This window comes from Trypanosoma cruzi, genomic scaffold (assembly GCF_000209065.1).
Source record: "Trypanosoma cruzi strain CL Brener 1047053516995 genomic scaffold, whole genome shotgun sequence".
NCBI lineage: Eukaryota > Euglenozoa > Kinetoplastea > Trypanosomatida > Trypanosomatidae > Trypanosoma > Trypanosoma cruzi.
The window spans coordinates 21,241-44,059 of NW_001849375.1; the positions used below are offsets into that span (position 1 = coordinate 21,241).

General features: G+C 48.8%; 8 protein-coding genes and 5 pseudogenes across 8 annotated transcripts, besides 45 other annotated features; all 13 read right to left on the reverse strand.

Annotated features, from left to right (window-relative positions):
* On the reverse strand, positions 1-770 carry Tc00.1047053506563.4 (hypothetical protein, conserved; the record flags this gene model as incomplete). Its single annotated transcript, XM_811606.1, has 1 exon — positions 1-770. A coding segment is annotated over one exon (770 nt), but the record flags the coding sequence as incomplete, so codon positions are not given.
* Positions 1-20,271: a sequence feature (heterozygous, Esmeraldo-like haplotype).
* Positions 795-814: a microsatellite.
* Positions 1,145-1,181: a microsatellite.
* Positions 1,308-1,351: a microsatellite.
* Positions 1,756-1,783: a microsatellite.
* Positions 1,817-3,424, reverse strand: Tc00.1047053506563.10 (pumilio/PUF RNA binding protein 9, putative; the record flags this gene model as incomplete). The annotated part of the gene is made up of 1 exon (XM_811594.1): positions 1,817-3,424. The coding sequence occupies one exon, from the start codon at positions 3,422-3,424 to the stop codon at positions 1,817-1,819; it is 1,608 nt and encodes a 535-aa protein (XP_816687.1).
* Positions 2,858-2,897: a microsatellite.
* Positions 3,472-3,492: a microsatellite.
* On the reverse strand, positions 3,874-5,025 carry Tc00.1047053506563.20 (exosome-associated protein 1, putative; the record flags this gene model as incomplete). Its single annotated transcript, XM_811595.1, has 1 exon — positions 3,874-5,025. The coding sequence occupies one exon, from the start codon at positions 5,023-5,025 to the stop codon at positions 3,874-3,876; it is 1,152 nt and encodes a 383-aa protein (XP_816688.1).
* Positions 5,247-5,308: a sequence feature (CT-rich).
* Tc00.1047053506563.30 (coatomer beta subunit, putative) lies at positions 5,698-8,640 on the reverse strand (the record flags this gene model as incomplete). The annotated part of the gene is made up of 1 exon (XM_811596.1): positions 5,698-8,640. The coding sequence occupies one exon, from the start codon at positions 8,638-8,640 to the stop codon at positions 5,698-5,700; it is 2,943 nt and encodes a 980-aa protein (XP_816689.1).
* Positions 8,723-8,750: a microsatellite.
* Positions 8,929-8,981: a sequence feature (A-rich).
* On the reverse strand, positions 9,080-10,408 carry Tc00.1047053506563.40 (beta tubulin, putative; the record flags this gene model as incomplete). Its single annotated transcript, XM_811597.1, has 1 exon — positions 9,080-10,408. One exon carries the CDS (start codon positions 10,406-10,408, stop codon positions 9,080-9,082), a length of 1,329 nt encoding a protein of 442 aa, XP_816690.1.
* Positions 10,697-10,722: a microsatellite.
* Positions 10,990-11,016: a sequence feature (AT_rich).
* Positions 11,072-11,108: a microsatellite.
* Positions 11,185-11,595, reverse strand: Tc00.1047053506563.50 (annotated as a pseudogene).
* Positions 11,728-11,755: a sequence feature (AT_rich).
* Tc00.1047053506563.60 (hypothetical protein, conserved) lies at positions 11,957-12,802 on the reverse strand (the record flags this gene model as incomplete). Its single annotated transcript, XM_811598.1, has 1 exon — positions 11,957-12,802. One exon carries the CDS (start codon positions 12,800-12,802, stop codon positions 11,957-11,959), a length of 846 nt encoding a protein of 281 aa, XP_816691.1.
* Positions 13,077-13,117: a microsatellite.
* Positions 13,473-13,494: a microsatellite.
* Positions 13,571-13,625: a sequence feature (A-rich).
* Positions 13,658-13,691: a microsatellite.
* Positions 13,729-14,130, reverse strand: Tc00.1047053506563.70 (annotated as a pseudogene).
* Positions 14,223-14,255: a microsatellite.
* Positions 14,457-14,503: a sequence feature (A-rich).
* Positions 14,545-14,569: a microsatellite.
* Positions 14,569-14,588: a microsatellite.
* Positions 14,723-14,795: a sequence feature (GA-rich).
* Positions 14,830-14,861: a microsatellite.
* Positions 15,442-15,473: a microsatellite.
* Positions 15,537-15,568: a microsatellite.
* Positions 15,660-15,681: a microsatellite.
* Tc00.1047053506563.79 lies at positions 15,738-16,133 on the reverse strand (annotated as a pseudogene).
* Positions 16,237-16,291: a sequence feature (A-rich).
* On the reverse strand, positions 16,459-17,088 carry Tc00.1047053506563.90 (annotated as a pseudogene).
* Positions 17,660-17,709: a microsatellite.
* Positions 17,757-17,780: a microsatellite.
* On the reverse strand, positions 17,854-18,777 carry Tc00.1047053506563.100 (hypothetical protein, conserved; the record flags this gene model as incomplete). Its single annotated transcript, XM_811599.1, has 1 exon — positions 17,854-18,777. One exon carries the CDS (start codon positions 18,775-18,777, stop codon positions 17,854-17,856), a length of 924 nt encoding a protein of 307 aa, XP_816692.1.
* Positions 18,261-18,305: a microsatellite.
* Positions 19,059-19,087: a sequence feature (AT_rich).
* Positions 19,606-19,626: a microsatellite.
* Positions 19,654-19,676: a sequence feature (AT_rich).
* Positions 19,759-19,839: a sequence feature (CT-rich).
* Positions 20,272-20,819: a sequence feature (areas merged during assembly that could not be assigned to a particular haplotype. This can correspond to areas where the two haplotypes were merged or to regions with more than two copies in the genome that were merged during assembly.).
* On the reverse strand, positions 20,307-20,750 carry Tc00.1047053506563.110 (annotated as a pseudogene).
* Positions 20,780-20,803: a microsatellite.
* Positions 20,820-22,819: part of a sequence feature (heterozygous, Esmeraldo-like haplotype) that runs on past the window's edge.
* Positions 20,952-20,972: a sequence feature (AT_rich).
* Positions 21,137-21,170: a microsatellite.
* Positions 21,334-21,388: a sequence feature (AT_rich).
* Positions 21,394-21,416: a microsatellite.
* Positions 21,441-21,478: a sequence feature (AT_rich).
* Positions 21,623-22,132, reverse strand: Tc00.1047053506563.120 (hypothetical protein, conserved; the record flags this gene model as incomplete). The annotated part of the gene is made up of 1 exon (XM_811600.1): positions 21,623-22,132. The coding sequence occupies one exon, from the start codon at positions 22,130-22,132 to the stop codon at positions 21,623-21,625; it is 510 nt and encodes a 169-aa protein (XP_816693.1).
* Positions 22,475-22,569: a sequence feature (A-rich).
* Positions 22,594-22,687: a sequence feature (A-rich).

Below are 22,819 nucleotides of genomic sequence, written 5' to 3' on the forward strand. Positions count from 1 at the left end.
GGCCTTTTCACAGCGACTGACCCTTTTGCGCCACCATGCACATTTACAAACACACGAACCATCGCCACAATCGGGGCTTCGTGAAGCACGCAATCCGCAACCTCAATGATGCTTTCATTTTTCAGTTGCAGCATCGTCAATAAACCACATTGCTGACCAACGAAGAATATGCAGCAGAAAGATAAGCTCCAGCATAGACATGAGGGATTACTCACATAGCGTAGACGGCGCTGATAGCGAATAGTACCATTCCGTTGGTCCCGCACACGCAACCATCCTCCCACCTCGGCGGTAATTATAACCCCAGACAATGGCTTCTCCATGGACGAGGGGTGAGACGATTCACAGTGATTCCTCGAGAGCATGAGCCATTCGCTTGTTGACAGCGTGGCAAGAATGGGGCTAGGCGTCACAAAGACCCCTGCGCTCGTAACTGGAGTGGCGGTGACGACACTGCTGTCATCGCTCGGCACCAAGCTAAGCACGTCAAGAGCCGGTGCATCTTTAGACCTCTTCCGTCTCTTGCTATAGCCACCACTAAAAATGTTATCCATGTTTTCTACGCCACTCGCCGTACTTGGCGAGCGCACAAGATAAGATGACGCCTCGCTTCTTCGCCACAATGGAGCACGGGAACGTGGCATATTAAGTCCCCTCTCCTCCTTTTCGTATTTGTGTGTGTGTGCCCCCTTCTCTTCTAAGTTGCCGTGGTTGTGTGCGGCGCCGTCACACGCACTCGCTGCCCCACGGCGAACCGTTGCAGGAGGCATACAACCACAAACGGAAATGGATATAATAAAAATAAAAATAAAAAGATTTTAGCGGGAGAATAACCACGAGAGACAGGGCGCACCCAACCCACACAGCAGAAGTCTCAACCAAAAAAAAAAAAAAAAAAACGCGTCTATTCTTTTTTTTTTTTTTGGATTCCCCGCCACCGTCTCTCTCACTTCCCCCTTTCATCCGCCCTCCCCCTCCCCTGCCGCAGCCCACGACCGGCGGATGGACAAAAGAGTGAGGACCACGGGCAACAAAGAAGACAAGAAAAAAAATCAAGTGAGAGAGGGAGAGAAATACTCTTCTAGAGAAATTATAACAAAGAACATCACAAGGGACGTGAAACATCAACGCCATCAGCATCGACAAGAAGAAATAAAAAACAAAAAAAAAAAAAAAAAAAAGATATCATCTAATTGTGAAATGTATTTTTGCTCACTTCCGCCGGCCCCCACCACCTCCTCCCCTCTATCTCCCTCTCTAACATACACGCAGACACAAACCCCCTCCCAGCCTGCACATACATACCAATACATATAAACGTATATAATATAATATATATATATATATATATTTAGACGCCCGTAAAAGTCACGTCTCGTATTCTGCCTCCCTCTCTCTCCCTCTCTTTTGGCTTCTCTTGCTTCCCCACTCCCTTTCCTTACCCCGCACAGAAACACACACTCACGCCAGAACTCATGCTTATCCGTTCCCTCTTTGTCCTATTTCCGTTTCCTCGCTGAAAAAGAAAACAAAGGGGCTCGGCCAAAATAAAAATTATATGACGAGGAATAGGCGACAAAGAAGCAATGTCTTTATGTGCATATATGTGTGTGAAGGGGGAAATTTGTATTGTCTCCTCCCCCAGTATGCATCTATCAAAAGTGACCATACAGTTCCACAGGCAAAAAAATAATAACGTATTCATGCCCTTCTCTCATACGCAGGATCACGACTGATTCCACTGCGCAATGAATCTAATAATAATAATAATAATAATAATAATCGCTCATTGAAGTCACCATTGTTGCGGCGACCGTCAGCGTCGCTGCTGCGACTCTTGACGTGGCCGGCGTGTTTGGCTCTGGCGTGGCGTCTGCTGCCGGCGTTGGTGGTGCTGTTGCAGCAGCTGCGAGGTAGGGGCTTTGGCGCGAATTTTCGCCTCAATCCTCGCCGCGTACGGGCTGCTTGGCAGTGCGGGGCGCAGGCGGTCGCAGATGCGCTTCAGTTCAGTAGGGCTATCCGTGTGCTCAATGATAGACTGCACAACAAAATTCCCAAAGCTGTCCTGCACCATCTGCAACAAGGCGGCGGGGTTGAAAATCAACTCGTCCATCAGCAGACGTCGCACTGCGGGCACATCACCGCAGACCTTAATAATCTTTTCAACAGCGTTGCTCGCGTACTTGTTACAACTCATGTTTAAAAGTTCGCCAGCAAAGCAGGAGACCGTGTACTGCGCTGCCACTGTCTTCTCACTACGCTCAATGGCACACTGTACGACATAGTTGCCAAAGGGATCAAGCGAGATGTGAGTGAAGAGAGGCACCAAAGGGGCCATCAACTGCGCCTTCTGCTCCGCATTGCATAGCTCAAAAACACGCATTAGCGAGATGCATCCCTGCTGTGTGGCCGCGAGGTACTGTGCATTGGACGCCAGTACGTTGACAATGGGCTGTAGATCAATCAATGGCTTCTCAAAAAGAGCCTGCAAAATACGTCGCGTGTACTGCGACACAGTGCACAGATTCAGCACCAACGTCTCGTTAAACGAAGAGACCAGTAGGGCAGTTTTTTCAGCGTCCATATAGTCCATCAATGCACGAAGAACGTGACAACCATGATTATCAAGCGCCACCGTCTCCACATCGGCAATGATCTCATTCACCATTGTACTGATCACCATCGCATCCTGTGAGCGCATGGCGGCCAGTAGCATAGAACGACCTTCGACAGCGCACGCAAGCTCCACCACTCGACCCATGCACTTGTGCTCAAACTCCTCGGCGGTATCAAGAGGGAAAATTGCACCATGTGTTGTGAGCCCAGAAACTGCAGCCTCAGAGTGTTGTTTTAAAGTTTGTTCTTGTTCTTGTTGTTGTTGTTGTTGTTGTTGCTGTGGTATTGACTGGTTAAAGACGCAAGCGTGGGGCGCAGGCCGCGCCGTCGGTCGCTGAGTCCCTATGGTTAATACAGGCGCCACATCCCGACGCGGCATAGTGGACACTGTAGATGGCTGCTGTTGTTGTTGTGGTGGTGGTGGTGGTAATTGTGATGCTTTTCGACTGTACATAGTTGGGACGCACATTGTGGATGCCGCGTATGAGTTATCGAACTGCAATTCGGGATTTCCTGCCATCCTCATCGCGTAGTAGACACGGTACTGCGTGCATGTTGCACAGGGACATTGTGCGTAATTCCTCCCATCTATTTTCATCATACGCAGGGAGTCGGCCGCGGTGGCGTAAGAGAACATCGAAGATGCATCGTACATATTCTTCTCGGTGTCAATAGATTGTGACTGCGGTGGCGTGGGCGGTGGCAACTTCTGCTTATTTGGCCGTGGTGGGCTGATGTACGTCGCCATGGGTGGATCGGTCTTCCCACGCAGGACCCTTGCATTGAAGTTGACCTCACGAATCTCCATGTAAGCGGGATGTGTTCGCCGTCCGAACAGGAAAAACACACACACACAAAAAAAAAAAAAAAAAAAAACCACAATTCTCTCTAATAAAACTTCGGTCCTTGTCCGGTCAAAGACTTGCAACAAAAAAATAAGAGAAACAAAAAGAAGAAACACGCATACATGTGAAACGCATTTTATTCGCGAAACTAAATGCACATGGACGCAAACGAGCACCGCCAAAAAAACCACCACTTCATTTTTTCAATCATGGATTTATTCATTCATCCCTACCCGTTTTTTGTTCCCCCCCCCCCCCCCCAAGCAGTTGCTCACTCTCAGTACTCCTGCAGTATGCATTTATTCTTCTTTTTCTTCTCCATGAGAAACCAAATAACACAAATAAATACACACACACAGAGGGAAAGAGAGGGGGGGGGGATGGGAAAAGGAAAAGGAAAAGAATTGCGCCTTTACCTGCTGTTATGGAGGGCCTCGTCACACTCAGAGATGGTCGCCTGACAGATATAAGACACATCGTGCAGCATGGCAGCCAAATCCGGCACGTTCATGCCAGCAGGAAGGAAGGACCCCGCCGTGTCGTCCAGCTCACCCCGCTCACGACAACCCTTCTCCTGTCGCCATGCATTACCGCGGCGTGACGGCAGCTGCTGGTAACGCATGTAGCACACGTGTCCTGCCGCATTCATAGCCAGGTGCAGTTGTTGCGGTAATGCAAGTTCCTCCAAGGGAGTGGGATCCACGACGTAATGCCGCGTGGGAGATATCAGCAGGACGGTCAGAACAGGGAGCCGCGACCAGTCCACGGGACGACGAAAGGGTTTACTGCGGTCCACCTCCAGCGACACTCCGCCAGAGGTTTCATGCAGTGTGACAGACGGCAACTTCACCGCCTTCAGTGCGGCGTGCACAGCGAGAGAGATGATAGATGGAAGGTTCCCGTCGTTAGTCTGCAGCACGTGAACGTCCACGTCAATGCGGAACGCGTAGCCCCCACCAATGTACAGTTCCTCTCCCGGAAATCCACCACCACTATCGCCCTCCTCCTCCGCAGGGAATCTGCCTTGCCGCAACCCCCCACCCGCTCCTTCCTCATTTACACCACCAGCGGTTGTTGCGGCGTCATCATCATCACCATCGTCGATAATTTCTGCCTCTGCCAAGCCCAGCTGCTCCCGCACAGTCACCCCCTCTGCGCCAAAGGTCTGACTAATAGTTGTGGCCAAAAAAGAAAGAAATGCAAGACGGTAACGTCCCCCGCGGTTACGCAGAGCCTGTGCGTAATAGTCCACAACAGCAGGCACAGCATCAATGCTGATGAACAATGGACCACGCATCCTTTTTCTTGGCGCCGCCTCACCGCTCTCACTCAATTCAATGATAGATGGAGTTGCTGCAGCCACAACGGTAGTGGCGCCGCACTGCACTTCCACGCAACTACCGTCGTATTCGACATCCACAATTGAGGCACCCGCGCTGTAGTTTGTCCGGATTGTGAATGGCCGCCGCTGCGTCAGCGTCCGCCCGTCGCCACGAACGTCATTTGCGATTCCGTCCTGTACCGCCCTTATCTCCGCCTCACTGATGGCGGGGCTAAACAACATAGCGGCTGACGTCTAACAGAGGGAGGGGGGGGAAAAAGGTGGAAAAGTAATATGAAGCGCATAACACCCAAAGGACCGACAAACACACAGCTCATGCACACATTAAGACATGGATACCGCTTTGAGTTTCTAGTAGGCCTTGGCGGTACCGTCGTAGATGCTGCCTTCTTTGATTTTCCTTCAATTTTTTTTTTTGTGTGTGTGTGTGTTTGTGTTTTCATTTCTTCTTTCTTTTTCTTCCTCCCCTCCTCCTCGTTCTTCTGTTTACTTCTTTTATTCCCTCAAAATAAACATATAAAAGTGCCTGGCGCAAAAAAAAAAAAAAAAAAAGCCGCAGCAGAGCCCGGCACCGCACCCGCTCCGCCACGCCCAGAGAAATCTGCGGTGCGGGTGTTATACAGCGCCCTGATAACAGCTTCAGTGGCGATGAGCATTCATCAGCGCTCATCCATGGAAATAACGAAAAAAAAAAAAAGAAGGAAAGACGATGCGGTTCCCAAACCTTCCATCAAGCTCTCTTTCTTCTCCGTTCCTCTTTCTCATTCCGTCAATACCGTCCTTACAATTTCCCTCTTTACTCCCTCTCCCCCAAAGTACATTTATATGTCATACGTGTGGAATGAGAGAAAAATGAAAGAAAATGACTAAAAAGACCGGAGATTCGTGCTCCCACTACTTTATTCCTCCTTTATCGAGTAGGCTGAGCTTCTCTCCTATGCCATACGCGATGGACTGCGTGTTGGACCGAATGCGTACCACGCCACTGATCTTGCCTTGCGCATCCCTCTCGATAGACACATTCGCTAGCGCATCCTCGCCAAAGACAGTGCGGGCGTAAAGACTACACGAAACGTAACCGTAACCGCCATCTTCGTCCGTGGGCGAAAGCCCCTGCAGCTCCTCCTCGTCTACATCCCGGTATGGCTCCAAAAGCTGCATGTTCGTCTCCTTCATGACAAACTCAACATAATCGCGCAAGTCCGTTTTATCTGTGTTCACGGCAATGGTGTTCTCCCAGTCGAAGGTGCCCCACTTCTCGCGGAACTCTGTCGTCAGACATGAGGCTGGTTTAATGTAGTCCATAATGTCAACATGAATGTCGTTTAGAATGACGCAACAGCGTTCACCATTGGGGGCATCGTAGAGGACGCTAGCGTAAATAACACCCGTTTCGGTCGAACTCACCTTAAGCGCTGTGCGAAGCTTAAGAGAGCCATGGGGGGGCAAACTGTGCACCTGTGGTCGCTCGCACAACTTCATACCGCCCAAAGAAGCCAGCTCGATTGTTAGTTCCTGCATCAGATTTGAAGTTTTGTTTACAAGGTACCAATCCACAGAGACATCAAACTGATGAACAGTCACACTTGCCTCGCAGTACACCGGATCGCAGAAACCAGATAGTGGAATCGTCTTCTCCAGACGTTTGAGGAATTCCTCCGTCTTGTCAATTGAGGCGTTCGCAATAGCAGAGCCCAAGTCATCCGTGGCCTCCAGCTCCAGGAAGGCATCCTTCCCCTGAGCTAGCTGCGTAAAGATGATGGGTGTATCGATGCTACAGAAAGCAGTCGGCTCCTTCGCTTTGGACCAATCGTTGGGGACCGTCTCCCCAACGGCGGTGCCAACAACCGTGCTCTCCACAGCGTTAAGCGCTTTGTAGGAGTCGTCCACAAAACCCTGCAAAAACGGCGACTGTGGGTTCGCAATGGTAATGATGGACAAACGTATATGTTCATGGGAGTCCTCGTCCATTGCACACGCCGCGTCGGGTGCGGTGCCGTAGCGAATGATCTCATGCAGAAGCATCAGCGCATCGTCCTGTGCCTTGGACTTCACCGCCATATCCACGGCAAAGCCATAGCTCGTGAACAAACGGATAAGAAGCTTAGACAGGGTGCTGGCAAGAGCAGAGGCAACAAAGTAATCTCCCTTCGTGATGAGTAATCGCAGGCCGGCTGGCACCACCCCAGTATCTTCTGTCGTATCCGTCACTGCTGCTACCGCCGCCATCGTGCCTGTCGGGACGGTTGTATAGGAAGTAACATATGTTCCGTCCTCCCTCACCGTCGTTACGGCACGCATGACGGGAGATTCTGCTCCATTCGCATCTCCATTGACAGATGCCGCCGGTGGAACAGGTGGCGTGAGAGGCAGCGGCTTCAACGAATTGGCCAGCAGCGCGAGTACCCCCAGCACTTCGTCCGCTGATGAAACGTGTGCACCAAATAACCACAGAACGGTACGCACCACCCCCGGCGATGTGACCATAGGGAAGACTTCAAGCAATTGCTTCAATGTACCGGCACGCAATGAAGGCTGCACCTGAAGAACTTCACGGATGAAAGAAATAACTTCTTGACTCCCGTTGGAAGAATCGCATATGTAATCCATCATCATGGGCAGCACTGTTGCAGCCATTTGTGGTTGGCGAATGACGGCGGTGTGAATGGCGCGGATCAGCAGCTGCCTATATTCCTGAATCGATGACTTATCCAAAGCGTCTTCCTCGCTCTGTGACCTCAGCAGCTCCTTCTTTATAGCCTGTAAAAAGACCTCAACGTTTTTGTTGGAAACAAGTTCCACTGCCAGTGTCACCACTTTTTTGCAGATTTCTGTCGTACTGTTCGCCAAGACACTCATCACGTCCAGTAGGGATTCCTGCAGAATATCACCAAACCTCATCCGCATGCCGTCCAGCTGATCCACCACGATAAGCCGCACACTGTTGTCCGAGTGTGTCTTCAGCAAGTCAATAAATGTCAGGGCGGCCTGTCGAATAGCCGTAGGGGATGAAGAGAGGCTCAACAGCGTTGAGGCGCACTGATAGCGCACCGCCGGATTTTTGGACTGCAAAACATTGAACAGAATAGCTACGTACTTCGCCTTGTCGTACGGATTCGCTCGTATCATTTGCCGCGCAAAGTCTACAACAGACATCTGAAAGGCGGCACCTGCATCCGCCATATTCGTCGACTCACGAAAGCCTGTCAAAAATCGCACAGCCCGCTCGGGAGCGCACTCGACAAGCATGTCAAAAGCATTCCGACGCGCCGAAACATCGTTTTCGTCGCCAATGAATTTCTCAACCAACTCAGGTGCATCAGGAAGAAGATCCGGAAACCTTTTACAGATGGCGTGTACCGCCGCCACGGCACTACGGCGTACGTACGTCACCCGGTGAGTCAAGTTTTGCACCACAGATGAAATCAGCGGCTCAATCAGTTCCTTTTCCTTCACCTTGCATAGGAACCGTAAGGTGAGACCCCGCACGTACTCGTTGGGATGCAGCAGATCCTCCCGAAGGAAGGAGCAGATCAAAATCATCTCGCTCAGCAACTTCCCATTCTTGTCCGTCTTCTCCACGACTTCCCAAAAGTACAACACCAGCTTCTTAATAAGGTGATCCTCAAGCGGGGTGATGTACTTTATAACAGACATGATCATATGATTCTGCGGCTCGCCGTTCAAATGGAGCCTAATCATCGTTTCCAGCGCCTCTGCTCGAGCACTTATGTCCCCCTTCTCCAAAGCCGCCTTGAGATCCTTCGTGTTCACACTACTGCCATCAAAACCAACAAGCAGCGTGCACGCAACCTCCTGATTAGAACCCACATTCATTTACTCCAACTGAAATAAATACTAATCTACCCAAACCATAAAAGCACCCACACACACCCCAAAAAAAGAGCCAACGAATGTCCACACACACACACACACACACACACACAGAAATGACCCTACCGCCAGTCCCGCCTCGCCTCTCTAAAATCTCTCTCTCCTCCTCACCTCACCCCTCCTACCCGTCACCATCCGCCGTTCCCTTGGGGCTTCTTCACTCTGTACACACAACTCCCTGCCCTCTCTAGTCAACGGAGACACCCAGACAGAAAAAAAAATCACCGACCCAACAAAAAAGAAAAAAAAAAAAGGGAAAGTCAAGTAATAAAAAGAAAAAAAGATGCGCCCGGAAGAAAAAAAGCCGACAGGACGAGCGTTGTCTGTACTGCGGCCCTCAAACGCCCCCTCCCGTCGTGCCTCGTAGCAGCAGCCAACCTACCTAGTACTGCTCCTCCTCGTCGAACTCACCTTCCTCCTCAATGGTGGCGTCCTGGTACTGCTGGTACTCCGACACAAGATCGTTCATGTTGGACTCCGCCTCGGTGAACTCCATCTCGTCCATGCCCTCGCCCGTGTACCAGTGCAAGAACGCCTTGCGGCGGAACATCGCCGTGAACTGCTCGCCCACGCGGCGAAACATCTCCTGGATGCAGGTGTTGTTGCCGACAAAGGTGACGGCCATCTTCAGGCCCTTGGGCGGGATGTCGCAGATGGAGGACTTGATGTTGTTCGGGATCCACTCAATGAAGTAGGACGAGTTCTTGTTCTGCACGTTGAGCATCTGCTCGTCCACCTCCTTCGTCGACATGCGGCCGCGGAAGAGCGCAGACGCCGTCAGGTAGCGACCGTGGCGCGGGTCTGCAGCCTGCATCATGTTCTTTGCATCGAACATCTGCTGCGTCAGCTCTGGCACGGACAGACCTCGGTACTGCTGCGAGCCGCGGCTCGTGAGCGGGGCAAAGCCCATCATGAAGAAGTGCAGACGAGGGAACGGCACCAGGTTCACCGCCAGCTTGCGCAGGTCGGAGTTGAGCTGGCCAGGGAAGCGCAGGCAGCAGGTCACGCCGGAGACCACCGCGGACACCAAGTGGTTCAGATCACCGAACGTTGGAGTCGTCAGTTTCAGCGTACGAAAACAAATGTCGTACAGAGCCTCATTGTCAATACACATCGATTCGTCTGAGTTTTCCACCAGCTGATGCACAGAAAGCGTCGTATTGTACGGCTCGACGACCGTATCGGACACCTTGGGGGACGGAATGATGGAGAAGGTCATCATGATGCGGTCTGGGTACTCCTCGCGCAGCTTCGAGATGAGCAGAGTTCCCATGCCAGAGCCCGTACCACCGCCAAGAGAGTGGCAGATCTGGAAGCCCTGCAGGCAGTCGCAGCTCTCCGCCTCCTTGCGGCAAACGTCCAGCACGGAATCAATCAGCTCTGCGCCCTCCGTGTAGTGGCCCTGGGCCCAGTTGTTGCCTGCGCCAGACTGACCAAAGATGAAGTTGTCCGGGCGGAAGATCTGCCCGTATGGACCAGCGCGCACGGAGTCCATCGTGCCGGGCTCCAGGTCGATAAGCACCGCACGGGGCACGTAGCGGCCGCCCGTTGCCTCATCAAAGTACACATTGATGCGCTCCAGCTGAAGGTCCGAATCGCCCTGGTATGTTCCTGTTGGGTCCACACCGTGTTCGTCGCTGATCACCTCCCAGAACTTCGAGCCGATCTGGTTGCCGCACTGGCCGGCCTGAACGCACACAATCTCACGCATTTTCTTGTCTTGATGATGATATTTTTGTTGTTTGCTTTCTTTATGTATGTATTACTTTTTCCCTGCTCTCCTTGGCTCAGTGGCTGAACGAGTAATTCCACTAAATAGATCTTTTCCCCAAGTGAGATATACTCAATCCCCGTTCCACCGGCGCAGTCGGCCGCAAACCGCGCGCGCGGGGAAAAGACAAGGCAAACAAAAAGAGAAGGAAAGAGAAGGAAATTCACAAGCGCAGCAGTGAAGATTGGTAAGGTTGCGTAGAAGTCCTGAAATTTTATGCGCCATGTGTTTTTTTTTCTTTTTTTTTTTTTTTTGTCATGAAGTGGGTGTGCTTGCAGTGTTTCGTGGCAAAAGTAACGCACGCGCACAAGTTTTTTGGTGCTTTTGTTGTTGTTGAGCCCCTGTTTTGTCATCGTGTTTTTAATCCGTTTAGCGGTGTGACTTCTAAAAGAATTGTACCTTCTCGTTTTAAGAGGTGGGTTGATAATGAAATTCCTTCATACTCATCAACAAGGGCATCAGAGAGTTTCTTTTGTTGTTGTTGTTTTTTGTTTTGCTTTTTATTATTATTTGGGGCAGTGAAAAAAAAAATAATAATAATAATAATTGCATGGTACATTAGTTTACATTGCAATTGCTGTCGATGCCGTATTGGCGCGTTCGTTTCTTTTTTTTTTTTTTTTTTTTTTTCTTTTTCTTTAAGATTGTATGCGTGTTGCTTTAGAGTTATTTGGTAATGGCATCCGATGGAGGTAACGGATGTCATCATGGGCACTTCATGTCGGCAGGGCTCTAAATCGCAAGTCAAACCCATCCGTGACGACACCCTCTAAATAGGGCTCCGTCCGCAATGGTTCAACGACGAGCTCAACGATGAGAAGTCCACTTGGCATCTCACGCCACATCTTTGCCTTTCCGAGCGCCTTGATGATATTTAGCGGTCCAAAGTATCCTGTTATCACCATGTTGTACTCCTTTGCGTCGTTGTAGAAGGTCCATTGCCTTTTGGTTCTATCCACAATGCGGTAGAGGAGCCCCGGCGGCGCCATGACTTCGCCCGTTTCGTCAACTGTACTGAAGCAGCCAATCACCTCGTCGCCCAAAACTTTCGGGTAGCCGTTGCGGTATTTGATTCGGCTGGTGGTTGTCGGATCGTCACATGACGTACTCGACGCACCGCCTCCCATCGCACTAATTTGTCAGACACCGCCGCCTGGTGAATTGCGGTGCCCGTAGACACTATCGTGTCACGTTCTTCTGCCTGCAAATATATATATCCATTATGTAGAGAGAAGAAGGGGGGAAAAGGAACACTTCACTTTATTTATTTATTTATTTGTTATTTTTGGAACCTCGACGGCGAGAACACCTCTCGAGAGTCGCCACAACTCCACTTGCCCCCCTCTCTCTAAACGCAACCCGCTGCCGCAGATTCGATAAGAAGCCACCAGGAGTGAGGGAAAGGTGAAGCCAGTCCATCCACTCGACACAATTACACACATAGACACAGGGACTATATATATATATATATGCACACCAAGGCCCCAGTCAGAGGTAAAACGTCTTCAAATAGTCCCACCACTCATGTCCGGGAGCACCCCTTCGCCATGCCGCAAAACACGTGTCAGGATGTGTCAGAACAGCGGTCAAGCCACTACGTGTTATCTCCTCACCGTTTTTGCCATCAACCACAATCAACCGCGGCAGTGGCGTTAGCGGTCTTATCATAACCCCTGCGTCCCTCGACACCCATGTCGCACCATCGCGATGGGCACAATGAAAAAATCCATGTTGTCGTGTAACGTCCATCATCTCCTTGCCGGCCAAAGAGATAGCAATAACAACAAAATCTTGTCGATGTCTCTGATGAAAAGATTTCAATTTCCGCATAAAGGCCAACGACCACTCCGACTCGGTAAAAAAAAGCAAACCAACCAGACGCCCCCGCAGCAGCTCCCGGTCGCACACCTGGCCAGATGGGCCGCTAAACGCCACAATGTTCTTCAAATAGTCGTTGAGGAGCTCCTCGTGGGCAAAAGGGGTGATGCGACGGTCCATCGTTTTCAGTTCCTCGCGCAACGCCGTCCGCTGTGTTGCGCCATCACCGCCGTAGATTTGACTGTCAGAGTCCTTTGGACGGAAAGTCGCGTCCATCGTCAGCTGAATGAGTTTCGTGAATGTCATCTGCTGCCGACGAATCATGGAGAAGTCGTCCACACCGAATGCGCTCTTCACGGCTGGGGAGGGGGTGCCAACAAATGAAGTCGATGGGCCTCGTGCTGCTCCGCTGGTGGCATTCCCATCCACCAGAGCAGCGGCCTGCCGCAGCGTCGGCTCCGTCCATCCGCCCGGACCACGGCGCGAGGTGCGACGCAGAGGTGCCGTGCGCCGCATCTATTTTCTTTTTTTTTTTCTTTTTTGTAATTTTCTGCGCAAAGTCAGCAAAAGCAAAAGCAAAAGCAAAAAAAAAAGCGGAAATGATTGAACATGAGCAGTGAAGCGAGAAATATCCCCGTCACTTTTCATTGGCCTCCGCGGGCTTGCGGCACGCGTTCGGTCTGCCTTCGTTGGGTACAATTTAAGCCGGAATACATAAAGAAAGAAGAAAAAGAAAAAGAGGGCCCCTCCCTCCTCGGCCACCGCACAAGTGCTACTGTCTTTCCTCCCTTCCCTCTCTCTCTCTCTCTCTCTCCCCCTTTCTTTCTTTCTTTGTCTTCAAAGTTTACTCTCAGCCTCACTTACTCTCCCCTCTTCTCGTTCTTTCACTTTTTTTCTTCTTTTCTTCTTGCATGTAGGAAGGGACGAGCGGAAGAGAACGGGGGTGGGATGCCTCCTCATCCTCCTCCTGCTGCTATTCTGCAGCCCCGCTCTCCGACGACTCCTTTTCCCCCCATCCCCCCCCCCCACACACACACATACTTACATACATCACATCGTATTCCCCTTCTCCTCGCATGACTCTTCTCAGGCACAAAAAAAAAAGCAAAAGTTTAAAAAAAAAAAAAAAAGCCGAGAAGTAAGCAATAAATTATGACGAAGGGTGCCCATCAAGAAGCAAATTTACCACACACACACACACACACACAGAAATACATACATAGATAGGTACATACAGATGGATGGATGGATACACACAAACCATATGATAAACCCATCAGCACGAAAAAGCAAGGAAAAAGGGAAAAACAAAACAAAAGAAAAAAAAAAAGGAAAAAAATGTAATGGATAAGCCAAGCGCACACACACACCAAAAAAAAAAAAAAAAAAAAGAAAAAAAAAAAAAGGATTCCAGTGGTTAAAGAGAAACTGTGGGAAGTCCCCTACGAGCAGCATCCCCCTTTTCTTCTTCTTCGCCGGTGCTTGTACCTGTCAGTGGGAACAGCGTCCATCTTCGCTTGAAAGCCGTTCACACGGCCTTCGATGAACATCTCCGTCTCGCACGGGTGCACAACGATGGTCGCCAAATACTCACCGGACTCCAGCTTCTGCAGATGCGTCCTGCCAAGTGCCCTGACGTTGCAGTCCTCACTGAATGTCACCTTTACATGCATCTCGTACTCCGTGGTGTCGTTGTAGTACGCCCACCGCCTCTTCTTGTTGTTCACAATGCGGAAAAGAAGGCCATTGCCCTCATCAAACCCCCTCACAATCTCGTCACCTTTAAAGTTTGGCTTGCCATTCCTGTAGTCCACGTAAGGTCTCGAAGAAGCACCGCAGCCCATGATTGGAAATTAAAAAAAAAAAGGGCTTGTCGATTGGTTAGTTGTAGCTGTTGTTGTAACGCGACTTCCTAGGTGTCATGTTTGGCGGTGTGAGAAAAGAAGAAGGAAAAGAAAAGAAAAAAAAACGGGTGAGAAAAGCAAAAAAGCGTTGCAGGAAACAAACATAAGAAACACAAACAAAAATAAAGAAAAAGAGGAAGTGGATTCAGTCAGACACCGTCCTCTATACATGTATGTATGTATGTATATGCATACATGATTAAAACCTCAGTGTGTTATCCTAATCATCAAAAAAAAAAAACAATTGTTCATTGCACAAACAACACAAAAAAAAAATAATAATAAAAATAAAAGAAATAAAGAAATATATATATATATGGCTCCCCCCCCCTTTTTTTTTTTTTTTTTCTCGCTCACACACACACACACACACACACACTCTCTCTCTCTCTCTCTCTTCCCAATCCTTTTTGCATGTGGAGGGGAATATAGTCTAACCCCACCCCGGTCCGAATTTCATGGAGCCATATGCATTATACCTAACCAGCACTGTCGTTGCCTGGTGGAAAAAAGAAGGGATAACAAATTGGCTAAAGACAAAAACACATACATACAAAGAGAGAGAGAGAGAGAAAGAAAGGCAAACAGACAAAAAAAAAAAAAAATAAGGCACAACCAGAAATGCCGGTCTTCAAAAGATTTTTTTTCCTTTTTTTTTTTTTTTTTTTTTTGGAGGGGGAAGGAGGGTTGCACATCTGTTTCTTTTTCGTTTTTTTCTTTTTTTTGCGGGAATCGTGCGGTGCAAAAACAGTGTCCCTTCAATATTTCACATGGAACGCAAGGTGGAAGTGGAGTAAAGTTAAGTGCATGGGCACGTCAAGAGGAGCGCAAGCTGCCGTCCATGCATGTACATATATATATGTTATATATACCTCAACCGTCACACACCACACCACCACCATTCCTGCTTAATAGCCCTTCATACCCACCAAACATTCACGACGCAGACGCAGCGGCATTCGTCACGATGTGGATATAAAATAAGCGTCACGATGGACACAAATATGACGTCATCAACAAAAAAACAAAAGACAAAACAAATTCAATAATACACATATATATATATATATACAAATAAAAGACAAATAAAAAGAATGATGAGACGCACTGAACTCGCCAAGCCAAAAAAGGTGGCCACGGGCAGTGGTCAAATACAGAACGAGAAAGCGAGAAGGGCGGGGGGGGGGGGGGAAGAAAGAAATAAGAAATAAAGACCGGAAAAGAAAACGGAACAAAAGGAGGAAAAGGCAAATATATATATATATATATATGTGTATGTACATCAATAAAATGGAGCGTGGGAGGAGGAAGAGGCAAATCTGAACACTCCACAAGAAAAAAATAATAATAAATAAATAAATAAATAAAAGAAATAAATGGCCCTGCATACATCACACCAAGACGTTAAGCCCATTCATTCCTCCACCTCTCCCCATCTCCCCAACTCCTCCGCCAATTTTTTTTTATACTTGTTTGTTTGTTTGTTTGTTTTCATTTCCGGTATTCTTCATGTCCCTCTCTCCCCCGTGAACGTTCCCCGCCTCTCCTCATTTCTTTTCTTCTTCTTCCTTCGGGCGTTTGTTTTTTTCAGTGGGGACAGCGTCCATCTTCACCTTAAAGCCGTTCACACGGCCTTCGATGAACATCTCCGTCTCGCACGGGTGCACAACGATGGTCGCCAAATGCTCACCGGACTCCAGCTTCTCCAAATGTGTCTTGCCAAGTGCCTTGATGTCGCAATCTTCACCGAATGTCACCTTTACATGCATCTCGTACTCCGTGGTGTCGTTGTAGTACGCCCACCGCCTCTTCTTGTTGTTCACAATGCGGAAAAGAAGGCCATTGCCCTCATCAAACCCCTTCACAATCTCGTCACCTTTAAAGCTTGGCTTGCCATTCTTGTACTCCACAGTGGAGGGTTTCGAAGAAGCACCGCAGCCCATGATTGGAAATTAAAAAAACAAAAAAAAACAAAAAATGCTTGTCGATTGGTTAATTGTAGCTGTTGTTGTAACGCGACTTCCTGGGTGTCATGTTTGGCGGTGTGAGAAAAAAAGAAGGAAAAGAAGAGAAAAAAAAACAGGTGAGAAAAGCGAAAAAGCGTTGCAGGAAACAAATAAAATAAAAACTTAATTGAGAAGCCCCGACGGTAAGAATGATCGCAGGTGAGGGCTGCAGTAAATGAAGGAAGAGAGGAGTTGGTGTGTGATGGAAGAAAGGAAAGACACGGAGAGGACATCATCGTTCGTAAAAATAAAAATAAAAACATTACTGCATCATGACATTGGCGGGGAAACCGTTCACAATGATACGGTACGCAATCATGTGTCCCTCCACCGCGAGGGCCGTCTCGGTGGGACCCACGACAAGTTTTGCCACCGCGCTGCCAGCATCCATCCCATTCTGGCTTCCGTCCTCCAACCAAACGACTGTCGTTGCACCCAACGGCATCAGCAGCTCGCGCCTCTGCTCTGGATGAGGGTAAAAGTGAATTGTTACATAAAACTGTATGTCTTTTGTGTCATTGTAGAAGGCCCACACTTCATACGGGGGGCGGGGCAACACAATCCTGTAGAGAAGCACAGTATCATCCTGTGCAAGAGACGCCTCGTCCTTCTTCCACGCGGCTTTGGTACAGTCGCTAAACCACAGCGCCGGCAGCACCTCGCCACCCGAGACGCTGGGTCCACCGCAGTGATAGGAATGAACTAAGGGCGGAGAGGTGCGCTGGCCCTCGTCGTTGCTCCGCTTCCCACCGCTTTTTGCGTGGCCTCTCCGAGATAACCTTGCCCTCGTCCCACCGCCATTCTCATCCTCCTCCCCGGCGTGCGGCTTCCACCCCGTTACATCGCTCCCAGAAACAGTGGAGGCACACTGAGTGGAGGGCCCGCAACCCATCGTTGCTTTCTCCCTTGGTTGCTCTGCGTAAACCCCTTCCCTCACCGCAATACAAAGGAAGAAGGAGCGGAGGGAAGGCAAAAGGGGAAATGGGGACCAAGCCAGCTGCCGTCAGACGCACCCACCGCGACAAGACGTCACGGAGATGGATGTCAAATCACTCGACCACTGGCCACCGCCACCAGCAAAAAAAGAAAAAAAACACTTCCCCCTCTTATTTCGCGCGATCTGTTGTACGCATTCCGTGAGCACTGTCAAACCCTTCTGCCTCCTTCTTCGCTGTTGTCATGTGATGCCCCCCTCCTCCCCATCGTCCTCCTCCAACGCCTTCCTTTTCTTCCTAATGCGGAGAGGGAGGTGGAGAAGGCAACTCGTCACGCAATAATAGACATATAAAATAAGAAAAAGAAATATCCACAACCACTGTGAAACAGAGTTCTTCTCAGCGTTGGAGTTGAAGTTTACCTCAGACCCTCATTAGCTCAAAGATACATCTACTCGCACCCAAAACGCCCACAAGAACAAATGCACCATTGCCTCCACATCCAAGGCTATTCAAGAACAATAATGCAAAAGAGAAAAAAAAGTTTTTAAAAAACAACAACAAAAAAAAAAAAAAAAGTGGCACCGCAATCCCACTTTATTGCCCAACCACATAATCTCCTCGGTTTTCTTTTTTTTTTTTTTTTTTTGCTTTGCTTCTGTATTATCGGTAGAACAAGTCAGAGTCCGTGTCCATAGCTGGGGTTCAGCATCACGGCAATTTTACTCCGTCTTCATCCTTTTTAACCTCGGCCCACTGCTGCCATCCCGCTCCTCCGCCCGCTTTCTCATGAGTGCGGCGATGGGGTCAAGCCAAACGTCCTCAACTAACGTCAAGAGTAAATCCCGACGGTCCTCCATCTCGGACTCCCAGTTCTCCACGGCGTCGGCAAGCTCGTCGTCATCCGCCTCGTCAAAGGCTTCGTCCTCTTCCGGGTGCGGCAGCATCTTGCTGAAAACGTCAAGAAAACTCCACCCCTGCGTTGTAGCTGGCGACCGCCCGCGTTTCCTGCTCGTTCCATTGCTACCCTTGTCCATGCCCGCGTTGCCGCCGCCGCTGCTGTGGTGGTCGTTGCCGTCGTCCTCAGGGCCGTGGCCCGGCTTCCACGTGATGCCGGAGAAGCGGCAAACGTCATCCGCATCATTATCACCATCATCATCTTCGTCCTTGTCATTTTTCTTGTTTTTAGTCTCATTATCACTGTCTTTTCCTTTTCCCTCTTCTTCTTCTTCATCGCCCGCGTAGTGCCGCTCCTCCCCCCACAACACGGTCTCCTCAAAGAAGGGATTAGGCGCGAACGTGAGCATGACCTTCACACCCGCCTCTGTGTACTCCACCTTCACCTCCTGCAGATACTCCCGCAGCAACGCGGCATCGTAGTTGCCAAGAAGGCGGCCTTCGTTGCCCTCCGCCACTTCAGGCGTTTCAAGAGCTGCAATGATGGCATCTGCCCAGAAGGTGCGCGGAAGCTCACCGCTCTCAATCGCTTTTGTAATTATCTCGTGACGAGCCGTGTAGTGGGCATTCCTCTTTAAATTACCCGCAACGACAACGTCCTTGACGTGCTTGTGCAACTCCGCCTGCAGCAGATCAATCTGTGTCTGTATCTCACGAGCCAGAGCATCCTTCGTCCCAACAGCCGCCATTCTTTTGGATTTTTTCGATTAAAAATCGCTCTTCTCCTCACTCAAAGCTTCACTCCAGTTGTCGTATCTTCCTTCTTCTCCTCTGCCGGGTGTCGGTCTATCGCTCCCTTTTCTCTCGTTATGTACGTTTGGGTGTTTTCTTCCGGTGCCAAAGCCACCTTCACTCTCCTTTATTACTATTTCCCCTCCCCTCCCCTCCTCCCCCAATTCAGCCGTGTGCATGTGTGCGACCCAATCAACGACGGAGAGGTGAACCGAAAGGAACACACAAACACACACACAAAAAAAAAGATAAAATAAAATAAAAAATGAGATCATTTTGTGCCTCCATGTTCACGTTCAACTCGAAGAAAAAACAAATCGCGGCAGCCGCAGCACAAGAAAAAAATCACAGAGGGAGAAAGGGGGCCAGGGGGTGAGAAAAGAGGGAAGCCGTCAGCGTCAAACAATATATGTATATGCGCCTCCCCCCTCCCTCCGTCTTGGGTGAGGCATTGCACTCCTCTTCCCACTATGCAAATGCGCAACGGGAAAAGGATGACAGGTCCCGCCGCCACCAAAATCTCCCCACGTGGAGGGCCATAAATGATAATAGTAAAAGCAGAAATAAGGGGAGCGAGTGGGTGACAATGGAAAGAAAGAAAGAATTGCACCCTCGCTGCCATCCACAGCTCGGCATCCTCGGAGATAAAGTGAGAAAAAGAGATCAGGCAACCAACAGTAAAGAAAACACGAGAAGTAAAACAACACGCGTCACTGTCTTTCTTGACCTCATACACAGGAGTCGCACGCACACACGTACACACACATTCCCTAAATCAAGCCCCTAAAAAAAAAAAAAAAAAAAAAGGGAGCATAAGCCCAAATAAATTAAGGAAAAAATAAAAAATAAAATAAATGTGGAAAAGGTCGAAAAAATGAATGCCCCTTTCGGGCTTCTTGCTAAAATTCCACCCACCAACACAAACACAAAGACCACCACTTCTTTCTCCTTCCCTTTTCCTTCTCTTCCCCCCCCCCCCGGCATATCCTCTCGTTTTCTCCCTCCCCTCCCCTTTTTTTTTGTACGACCCCCCCAATTCCCCGCTCATGCCACTGCCCACACACACAAAAAAAAAAAAAAAAATCTGTGGAGTGCGGCAAAGATAGAACCAAAACAAAAAAGAAAAGGACCCAATAATCAGGGTCGCCCCCCGCCCTCCCCAACTCCCTTTCCTTCACAACCAACATGTATAAAGCAGTAAAAGAAAAAGAAAAGGAACGGCGGGCAACTCTACATAATTCATCCACTCTATTTTGCCTACACTTTGTTCCGCTCTTGCCGTGTCTCCCATCCAACCCTCCCTCCTTTTTGCCTTTTGCTTTCGTCTGTTTGCTTTTATTTCGTTAGATTTTATTACCTCCCCGCTTTTTCTTGGATGGATGGAGTGCAATTTTTTTTTTCTTTTGTTTCTTTGTTTGATTGCGTTATTATTTATTTATTTTCCACCACCCCAACGCCTGCATTTTGCCTTGCGAGACCGATGCACCTACTCGAGGTCGTCATTGGCCTGCGCGGCGTGCTTTTTGCTCTTCATCTCCGCCTTCTTCCGCTTGTACTCTTCAGTCAGCACCACCGCCTGGTATTCCGCATCAAAGCCATCAATATCACCCTGCACAAAGAGCTCCGTGAGGCAGGGGTACACAATCGTCTTGGCCACAAGCCTTCCGTCCGTTGGGTCCCTCACAACAGTCGTATCTCCGAGCGGCTCCACGCGGCTGTGGCTTGAAAAATACACAGTGATGTGAAATTCGTATGTCTTGGAGTCATTGTAGAAAGCCCACTGTTTTCTATCTCCGCTCACCAGGCGAAAGAGAAGACCATTGTCTCGCTCTGTGCACTTGCGTATTTCATCGTAGGGAAACGAGTCACTAGGCCTGCCGTTGACGAAGTCATCGGCCTTCGTTTTGGACTTGCTAGACCCACACCCCATTTCCTTGCGGCTTAATTTGCTGGCCTCCCTATATATATATATATATATATATACGTAAGTCTGTGTGTGTATGTGTGTTTGCGGATGTGTGTTGAGGCTGTTGTTGGCGTCCGGCTGGTTTTACTTCGGCTTGAACTCCGCCGTTATAGTAATACTGAAGAACAAAGTCCCAATTGTATTTTCCTTTTTTTCTTCAGTTTGTTTTTTATTATTATTATTTTTGGCTTGACTTGGCTCCCTCTTACTCCTGTTGCCGCGGATGTTGTCAGTGCTTTTCTCCCGTGCCCAACAACGCAGATAGAAGGAGATGGGTGAGCGGGGTGGGTGGGTCATGTGTGCACAGCAGCCATACACACATGTACGCAGGGAAATCAAGGAAGTAAAGCGAGAGAGAGGGAGAGAGAGAGGGAGAGAGAGGGATGGCCGCAGGCACCACACACACAAACACATGCACATATACCCGTGATTTAATGGCATCATTTGAACAGCAGAGAGGGAAAAGAGGGGACAATCAAGACGTACGTGGTGAAGCTGGACGCTCAGATGACAGATGAAAAGAAAGTGTCCAGCGGGGTCCAAAGGGAAAATAAAATATAAATAAATAATAAAGCCATAACAATAATAATAATAAAAAATAAGGTTTAAAAAAAAAAAAAAAAAAAAAAACAGTTAACACCAAAAATAAATGAGTAAATTAATAAAAAAGAAAAAAGAAAAAAATTTAATAACCGTAAATCATAAAGACAACATGACCACAAAGACTATTGCACAGCATTCATAACAATTTATAAGAACTAACCACCATACATGCACACACAGGCACATGTTAGAATACTAACAGGTAAAATGTGTCTCCCCCTCGTTGCACCCCTTTACTGAAGAATCTCGCACCTGATCGAGTAGTCACCCACCAAGCCCTCAACGAACACCACGGTCTCCAGCGGCTTCACCATGACAGATGCACGTAGACAATTGTCATCTGTATGCTCCGTTTTCACGTCCTCATTTATCACCCTTAATCCTTGCGTTGTACAAAAAAAACTCACTGTGATTTTGACGGTCAATTGCTTACTGTCGTTGTAGAACGCCCACCGCACTGGTTTGGGGGTATTTTGCTGCGGCTGCGGTTGAACATCATTCTGTTCCTTTTTTCCCAACGTGTGCTCCACCTCTTCCGCCAGAAGAGGTGCTACGATGAGAAAGCATGTCTCCTTTTTGCTTATACGAAACGCCGGAGTAATCGTGCCGTTTTCACTGGGCGCCACCGTCGACATGTCAGGGCAGCCGTGCCAGAATTTGCTTTTTTTTCCTTTTCTTTCCTCCACCGCGCCCCCCTCCTTTTTGCGGCCCATCCCTTTTGCCAACGAAGCACCGCCGCCCATTGTTGTTTTTGTTGTTTGGATCGTCTCTCTTCCTGTAGGGGCTCTGTTCTGCGCTCAGGCCATTGGCGCCCGTATTTCTTTTCCCTTCCTCTATTCCCTTTCTGTTTGGGGCGGGTGCCTCACCACCCAATGCAAAGGAGAAGGAAAAAAAGTGAGGTAAAACAATCCACAACAGCAGCGGCAGCGGCTGTTGATGGAAATGTTGATGGTGGCGAGGTGTCCCGTCACACGCACTTCACGCAGCAGGAAAGTGGGGAGCAAAAAAAAAAAAAGAAAAAACATAACGATGGCACATAACTACTCATCATGGAGGAGGCGACGACAATGACACACCACCCACAGAAAGAAGAAAAAAAAAAAAAAAAACTGTAAAAGCAATGAAAAATAATATCAAAAAAAAAAGAAAAGAAGAGAAATAAGAGGAAGAGAAGAAGAAAGGGCAAAAAACTGGGGTTACATCGAAGAAAAAAAAATAAATAAATAAAACTGTCCATTCAACAACAACAAAAAAAAAAAAAAAAGAAAACAATTCGCAAAAAAGAGAAAACAATAAAATCCGCATTCATAATGATGAATGGACCAGCAATGGACAGGCAAAGAGCATGAAGTATTCACATACGCGTATAATATATTATTATTGCCCTCCCAAACTAACTAGCCTTCGCGCCGCCCATCTATAGAAACTGA